This window comes from Salvia hispanica, unplaced genomic scaffold (assembly GCF_023119035.1).
Source record: "Salvia hispanica cultivar TCC Black 2014 unplaced genomic scaffold, UniMelb_Shisp_WGS_1.0 HiC_scaffold_1400, whole genome shotgun sequence".
In the NCBI taxonomy this organism is placed as follows: Eukaryota; Viridiplantae; Streptophyta; class Magnoliopsida; order Lamiales; family Lamiaceae; genus Salvia; species Salvia hispanica.
In genome coordinates, this window is record NW_025951695.1 from 1,547 (window position 1) to 9,191 (window position 7,645).

Genomic DNA, 7,645 nt, shown 5'->3' on the forward strand with positions numbered 1-7,645 from the left:
AGTCAATTCAAATTTGTAAATTACTAATTTAATATATTGAATTTGAAATGAGATAGTTAGCGATTTGGGTTGGTTTTTTTATTTTATTTTTTTTAAAAATGATTGTGTGAAATTGAGAATTGAAACTGAAAAATCGTAAAAGTATTTCATGGAGTATAAAATTAAATATTATTATAATTTTTAAAAATTCGGTTTACTTAAATTTCTGGTTCAGTTGCCTAGACCCAATTCGGTTTACGCTAGATCTTGCATAAATATTGCATTTTGTGGACTTTTCAAGTGCATGCACGACTGATCATTTGCAGAGAAATTATATACATTGAAGAAGTTGGCTTCACTCAGAGTGAAAACATAATAGATGGCTAGCTCGTTGAGCTTCCCACAATCCAGTTCGGCAGTTAACGTGGCTAGTTTTGTCTCCGTCAAGCTTCAGTGTGATAGGAAGCACGACTACGAGGCATGGAGAGAGCAGATGCTGTGCCTTTTGGAAAGCCAGGGCTTGGTTGGATTCATAGACGGAAAAGTTCCCCCACCACAAAACAGCAATGTCGTCGCGTGGAGGCGGACCGATTGGCTAGTCAAGGGCTGGATTCTAGGAACGCTGAGCAATGAAGTTATTGAAAGTGTTAATTCGCATAGTGCGAGGACTGTGTGGTTGAAGCTCGAATGTATGTTTTCTGAATCCGGGCGAGCATCCATTCCCCCTGCCCCTGCCCCTCCCCCTCGGCCTTCCGTCGCCGTGGCTTACAGAGGTAACAGCGCCGCCGACCCTTACTATTAATTTAAGTTATTCAAGCTATTGATTCTGTTGATGTTGGATTTAAGTGGAAATTCAAATTTACTTTAGTAGTATTAATTTAAAAATGAAATAAAACATTATCCACATTCTCTTCATCTCGTAAACTTGAACTTATATGAATTATGGAGAACATAATTAAAATTTGGTTCAACGGTTATTTATTGATGGTGATGAATAGGAAGTGGTTGGTATGAGTACATGGCATTGTACAGAGCTGCAATGAAGGGTGAATGGGATGAGGCTAAAGAATTTCTGGATGAAAAGCCCGGCGCGGTCAAAGTGCGAATGGGGTTCCAATTAGAAACACCCCTCCACGTGGCCGTGGCAGCTGGGAAGTCGGAAAGCTTTGTGTCCAACCTGTTGAATTTGATGTCCGGTAACTACTCATTAGCCTTTACAGATGGGCTCGGATATAACCCATTGCACATTGCTGCGATGACGGGGAACCACCACGCCGCCGAGATACTGGTCACCAGACATCCTATGTTGCTCTGCCTTTTAAGCCGAAACAACAACCTCCCCCATCACTTAGCAGCTGAATTCGGTCATAGGAAAATTCTTCTGTTGTTGATTTCCAAAACTAATACTCTTTCCATTGATCCCTTTTCTGGTGATGGAGCCCTCCGACTTCTGGTTTTGATGATTGATGCTCACTTTTTCGGTGAGTAAATATAATCATTCTGAAGGTGAAGAACAAATCAGCTGCTAATTTTATACATACATTTATGATCAGATATAGCGGAGAATTTTTTTGTCAGTAAGCACTGGTCGAATCCTATGTCTATCGGTACAACTTTGAAGCGGATTGCAGTCAACGTCACAGCATTCTGCGTCGGCGATCAACTCAGCTTTTGGAAACGTCCCCTATACTGGTGTGAGTAGTTATTTAAATCTATATTCTGACATTCTTGTCATTGGCCGCTATTTTTTATGAGTATTACCTTGAAATTGAAGGTATTTTTATCATGGACATGAAGCAACAATCATTCGACAGTAAGATCCAAATGCTAGGCAAGTGATTCGTGTCCACATCTTAAAATACCTTCACTATTCCATTTCTTACAATCTAATATGGTTTTTGATGATTCGACTCCTTTCGATACAGAGACTCCTACATGGCGCAAACTTGTCATAAAATTACACTCAGCTCTTTGCCAATCTATCAAATACTTCGGTATTAAACCTATTATACTATTCAAGTGAGCTGCAATCTATATATACGGCTTGGTTTTTTATCATATATCGTTTCCATTTCAGCACCTGGCATTAATAGATTTCTTGAAAAGAATTTGATGCGCGAGGAAGCACTAAGGCTTGTGAAATTATGCAACCATGTGGAATCGTTAAACTACGAAGAAGCATTAGCTATTTTCGAAGACATCATGCTAACAGCAGCCGAATCAGGAAACCCCGATGTTGTTGAAGAAATTGTGAAGACATTTCCACATGCAATTCACTGTGTGAATTCTTCAAATCAGACCTGTCTCCACTTGGCCATCAAGAACAGCTGCGAGAGAGTGTTTAATCTTATGTATCAGACCAGCAACTATGGATACCATTATTCAAATAAAATCGACGATTCTGGTAACTCTATCCTCCACTTGGTAGCACGTTTAGCACCTCCTCACAAGCTGAATTTAGTATCCGGCGCAGCTCTACAGATGCAGCGTGAAATACAATGGTTTCAGGTATATTCATATTTATACGTAGAATATAGTCAAGTAAACTAATTATACTCAACAAAAAGAAAACTTATTTTATGTTTTCTGGTTATGAAACAGGAAGCTGGTAAGTTTGTTACTCCTTATACTAGGAGACTATTAAATTCTAGCATGGAAACGGCGGAGACGATATTTACGAAAGAACACAGAGTACTGAAAATAGAAGGAGAGAAATGGATGAAAGATACTGCAACCTCATGTACTATTGCAGCGTCACTAATTGCAACCGTTGTGTTTGCCGCAGCTATCACAGTTCCGGGTAGCAACCAATCAGAGTCTGGTTACCCGATGTTCTACAAATCAGTTGCATTCAAAATATTCGCAGTTTCAGATGCAGTTTCGCTTTTCACATCCACCACTTCACTCTTGATGTTCTTGTCCATCCTCACCTCGCGATATGCTGAACAAGACTTTCTGTATGCGTTGCCCAAGCGGTTATCCATTGGTCTATTCACCCTTTTTTTTTCCATCTTGTTTATGATCAGGGGCGGACACACGTTGACAGAGGGTAGGGCTGAAGCCCTTATCCAATTTTTTTTTTTTTTTTTTTTCTACTTTCAAATTTTTCAAAATTTCAAAAAACTATGTTAAGCCCTTACTAAATAATGCTATTGAAGAACAAATTGTTTTGGGATGAATAATTATAAGGGGCTGAAAATTAAAGAAAGAAAAAATAAGAACCCGTGGAGAAAATTGTAACCATGGCGTTGGAAGGAAGCATGAGGAAGAAGATGAGTTTAATTGAATTAATTAATATAAAAGTAAGTCAAATGGACCCCACTTCTTTGACTTGTTTTAAAAAAAGGAGAATGCATTTTTTAAAAGTGCTACTATCACTTTTTAAAAGTGGACACGTTTTTTTAATTAAAATTTAAGTAAAAGGTGCGTGAATTTTAAGTGGCACCCATTTATAAGATTTTAAAAAATTAAAGAAGAGAAACAGAAGGGTTTTATGAAGTTTATGGAGCTGCGCGCGGCGATACAGAAACGGACAACGATACTTTGTAAAAGGAGGGTTTGAGCCTTTGAAACTTTAGAGAAATTAATATTCAAATTCTACACAAATTGTGAGGTAAGGAGTTTATTAAAGTTGTTAATTTTATATTCTATTTCTTGTTTTTGTAAAATTTTGATAGAATAGATGCAAGCCAAAAAATTTATAACAATGGTTAGTTTCAAGCTAATATTTGTGATTGTCGTATAGAATACCGTTTATGTTAGTGAGTGTTGATACTTGATAGTATCTTATGGAGTTATAGTATCTTATGGAGTTATGGATATAAACTAATATTGTACATCGATCATTATTGCTTAGGTTGACCGTAGAGGATGGAACGCTTCTTTAAAAAAAAGCGTCGGGATGAATTTTCTTCTCCAAGTGAACCCATTGTTGAAGCAATGGAAAATCAGCCCCAAAGGGAAGTCGAGTTGAACTTGAATGATATTGTTAGTGATCCGGGAAAACGCAAGCCAATTGAAGAGTTCGATGTTTCAATTCGTGATAGAGTACGAAGAGAGTACTTGAATAAGGGCCCTTGTCAACCAATTGGACATAAGTATGAAAAAAAGAAATATGGTATTCAAGAAAGAAGTTTTCAAGATATTTGGTTTAAAAAGTATACATGGCTAGAGTATAGTGTATCAAAGGATGCAACTTTTTGCTTTTGGTGCTACCTTTTCAAGAAATCAGATAAAGGAGGTCGACAATCAGACGATGCTTTTACAAAGACAGGTTGTAGCAACTGGAAAAATGCACTAGAAAGATTCAATTATCATGTTGGAGGCGTGAATAGTTGTCATAATCATGCTAGAATTCAGTTCGAAGCTTTTCAAGATCAAAGGAACAGTGTGGCAAGTATATTACGGTCAAATACTCGTGAGATGGAAGTTGCATATCGCATTCGGTTGACACTCTCATTGAATGTGACTCGGTTTCTCTTAAAGCAAGGATTATCGTTTCGTGGACATGATGAGTCAAGTAGTTCTTTAAATCGAGGTAATTTTATTGAGTTGCTTCTATGGTTTAGTGAACTTAACGATGTTGTATCCAAAACTTTGTTTGCAAATGCTCCTGCTAACAATCAAATGAATTCACCACGAATTCAAAAGGAATTAGCAAATGCTTGTGCTTCTGAGGTCACACTTGCCATAGTTAATGATATTGGAGATAAAGTTTTTACTCTTTTGGTTGATGAGGCTCGAGACGTTTCAATGAAGGAGCAGATGGGAGTTGTTTTAAGATATGTGAATAACGAAGGATATGTGATTGAGCGATTTATTGGGATCGTGCATGTAACTGACACTTCCTCTCATACTTTGAAATGTGCTATTGATGATTTATTGGTGAAGCATAATTTATCTCTATCTAAAGTGAGAGGGCAAGGATACGATGGAGCTTCTAATATGAGGGGTGAGTTTAATGGATTGAAATCCTTAATATTGCAAGAAAATCCATATGCCATGTATATTCATTGTTTCTCTCATCAACTCCAATTGATTGTTGTTGCGGTTGCCAAGGGTATTAGAGTTGTGAAGGATGTTTTTAGCTATGTCTCCCTGATTGTGAATATGGTCGGGGCATCTTGCAAGAGAAAAGATCAACTTAGGCAGTTGCAACATGAAAGATTAGTTGAACAACTTAATGATGGAGAAGTCATAAGTGGAAGAGGTAAAAATCAAGAAACTAGTTTGGTAAGACCTGGAGACACTCGTTGGGGCTCACATTACTGTACATTGCTTCGTCTATGTTCTATGTGGTCTTCGGTTGAGAAAGTGTTGGAAGTTGTACGTGACGATGCTACTCTCCGTGATAACAGAAGTACCACTGAAGGATTGATTGAAAGGATGGATAATTATGAGTTTGTTTTCATTTTGCATTTGATGAAACATTTATTGGGAATAACCAATGAATTGTCCATTTCCTTGCAAAAGAAAGATCAAAATATTATCCAAGCCATATCTTTGATCCAAAGTGTGAAACATCAGTTGCAATGTTTTAGAGATAATGGATGGGAAGACATGCATGATCAAGCAACAAAGTTTTGTGAATTGCATAATATCTCACAAGTTGATATGGATGAAATCATACCACGCCGTGGCTATAAGAAGTATGGAGCAGAGTTGATCACGAATTTGCATCATTATCGTGTAGAGATTTTTAATCAGGTACTATAATATTCTCATTCAAGTCTTCTATACATATATTTTTTGTATCATTATTTATGTTAATATGGTTGCAATGTCAAGGTTGTTGATTTAACTATACAAGAGATGAATAATCGATTTTCTGAAGCTAGCACCGAGTTGCTAGGATGCATATCATGTCTTGATCCAAGAAATTCTTTCTCTCGATTCAATGATGATCAAGTAATCCGTCTTGCTACTTTATATCACGAGGACTTCTCTGCAAATGAGTGTTCACGTCTTCCACTTCAACTTAGTAATTTTATTGCTAATGTACGATGTGATCCTCAATTTGCTGCCTTAAGCAACTTAGGAGATGTTGCTACGGAAATGGTCAAAAGTGGTAAGCATTTGGTTTTTCCGTTGGTTTATCGGATTATTGAGTTGGCATTGGTTTTACCTGTTGCTACTGCTTCTGTTGAGAGAGCATTTTCTGCAATGAAGACTATCAAGACCGACTTGCGAAATCGGATGGGAGATGAGTGGATGAATGATAGTTTAATTGTGTACATTGAGAAGGACCTGTTTTCAACAATTGATAACGAAAAAATCTTGCAACGCTTTCAATCGATGAGAACACGTAGAATTCAGTTGCCACCGCTTTAGATGTAAAACCGCAGCTATGACATGTTCTTTTTATTAGATATATTTTGGACTACTTCGTATTAAATATATATGCATTTTGCCATTTTTACAATTTTTATATTGTATAATATATATATATATATTATGTTTAACCGTGAAAAAATATATAGTGAAGTTCAGCCCTTACAGTCGAATTTTTCTGCGTCCGCCCCTTATTTGAGGCAATAAGTAAACTCAGTAGGAGTCACCTAATGAAGCACGCATGAGTTGTCTGTTGGTTTTCTGGATTACAAGATAAACACAAGTCGGACGTAATATAATCCAAAATAAATTATAAAGAAAAAGTAAACTGAAATAACAATGAAGAATTCAAAAGAACATAATATAATAATATCTATGTTATCCACTAATTTAATTTACTGTGATAATATATTAGTTTTAATATGTGAATAACTATAAGAAAGTAGTTTCAATAATCCCTATAAACATTTTCTTCTGTAACTATAAAAAAGGTGATTCTATTAAAGTTCTCATATTACTCAATCATAGCCTCATAAAATAATTATAGCCCCAAATTAATTTATAGAGATAGGAGACGCGATGAACGTTCGAAAACCTGAGACAAGATATGAAATAGTAATGAAAAAGACTAAGAAAATGGGGTGTTGATTTTAAAAAAAGGTTAACTATCAATAAATATTTTTTCATCTTTTCACTATTTTCTCTGCGATATTCGTCTTCTCCATTGTGGTGTCTTCTATCTCTGGAAACCAAATGGCTATATATAGGGGGAAATAGTCAATTCGTAGTATTTGATTTTATTTTTAATTGAGAGCTATATGTAATGAGTAAAGTGAGGTCTATATATGAGTAAGAGTATTCTTAATAAAATTAATGTTTTGTATAAATAGGATGGTTTGAAAAAAATTTAAGCAGACTAAGCACTTTCAGCAAATATATGGAATGGACCAACCAAAAATAGAATCCAAACCCAATTGCAAAACGTATTGTATTAGCCTCATTTCGGCCCATTTGTCACTTTATTATTTTATAGGTATTGTCTGTATGATAACTTAGTTTTTTTGGCCCATTTCTGATTTTCATCTTCGCATTTTTTGGCAATGCATATCATATAATATAAATATTAATACAGGCTCAATTTTGGTTCTAAATATATGATCTAAATATCAATTTAGTCTAAAATATTCACTTTTTAAAAAATAGGTCTATAACAAATAAAAATGTTGCCAAAATAGTCATTTTTTAACGGCTCCGTTAAAAAATTAACGGTCAACGCTAATTAACCACATTTTGACATAATTAATATATTAGTCTATAATTAAGTAAAAAAATAAAA

At 35.6% G+C, this 7,645-nt stretch overlaps 3 protein-coding genes across 4 annotated transcripts; all 3 read left to right on the top strand.

The window, feature by feature from the left end:
- The first annotated feature begins 319 nt into the window (after positions 1–319).
- Positions 320–3,286, top strand: LOC125198376. Of its 2 annotated transcripts, XM_048096729.1 has the most exons (8): positions 320–752; positions 978–1,460; positions 1,533–1,673; positions 1,754–1,810; positions 1,905–1,973; positions 2,057–2,487; positions 2,581–2,587; positions 2,765–3,286. In XM_048096729.1, exons 1-8 carry the CDS (start codon positions 359–361, stop codon positions 3,109–3,111), a joined length of 1,929 nt encoding a protein of 642 aa, XP_047952686.1. In that variant the 5' UTR covers positions 320–358; the 3' UTR covers positions 3,112–3,286. The 2 variants fall into 2 exon arrangements, with proteins under 2 accessions (XP_047952686.1, XP_047952685.1); XM_048096728.1 differs by having other exon boundaries at positions 2,581–3,286.
- Positions 3,287–3,918: 632 nt separating this feature from the next.
- LOC125198375 (zinc finger MYM-type protein 1-like) lies at positions 3,919–5,356 on the top strand. Its single transcript, XM_048096727.1, has 2 exons — positions 3,919–5,211; positions 5,294–5,356. The coding sequence occupies exons 1-2, from the start codon at positions 3,919–3,921 to the stop codon at positions 5,354–5,356; spliced, it is 1,356 nt and encodes a 451-aa protein (XP_047952684.1).
- Positions 5,357–5,367: 11 nt separating this feature from the next.
- On the top strand, positions 5,368–6,367 carry LOC125198374. Its single transcript, XM_048096725.1, has 2 exons — positions 5,368–5,685; positions 5,767–6,367. The coding sequence occupies exons 1-2, from the start codon at positions 5,401–5,403 to the stop codon at positions 6,307–6,309; spliced, it is 828 nt and encodes a 275-aa protein (XP_047952682.1). The 5' UTR covers positions 5,368–5,400; the 3' UTR covers positions 6,310–6,367.
- Positions 6,368–7,645: the final 1,278 nt, after the last annotated feature.

Bases quoted from the DNA above. Each gene is read 5' to 3' on its own strand.
- LOC125198376 (XM_048096728.1), top strand. From the start codon at position 359: ATGGCTAGCTCGTTGAGCTTCCCACAATCCAGTTCGGCAGTTAACGTG. The intron at 753-977 runs GTAACAGCGCCG...GGTGATGAATAG, and splicing joins CGTCGCCGTGGCTTACAGAG to GAAGTGGTTGGTATGAGTAC. The intron at 1,974-2,056 runs GTATTAAACCTA...TTTCCATTTCAG, and splicing joins CCAATCTATCAAATACTTCG to CACCTGGCATTAATAGATTT.
- LOC125198375 (XM_048096727.1), top strand. From the start codon at position 3,919: ATGGAAAATCAGCCCCAAAGGGAAGTCGAGTTGAACTTGAATGATATT. The intron at 5,212-5,293 runs GTAAGACCTGGA...CGGTTGAGAAAG, and splicing joins AAAATCAAGAAACTAGTTTG to TGTTGGAAGTTGTACGTGAC.
- LOC125198374 (XM_048096725.1), top strand. From the start codon at position 5,401: ATGAAACATTTATTGGGAATAACCAATGAATTGTCCATTTCCTTGCAA. The intron at 5,686-5,766 runs GTACTATAATAT...TGCAATGTCAAG, and splicing joins GTGTAGAGATTTTTAATCAG to GTTGTTGATTTAACTATACA.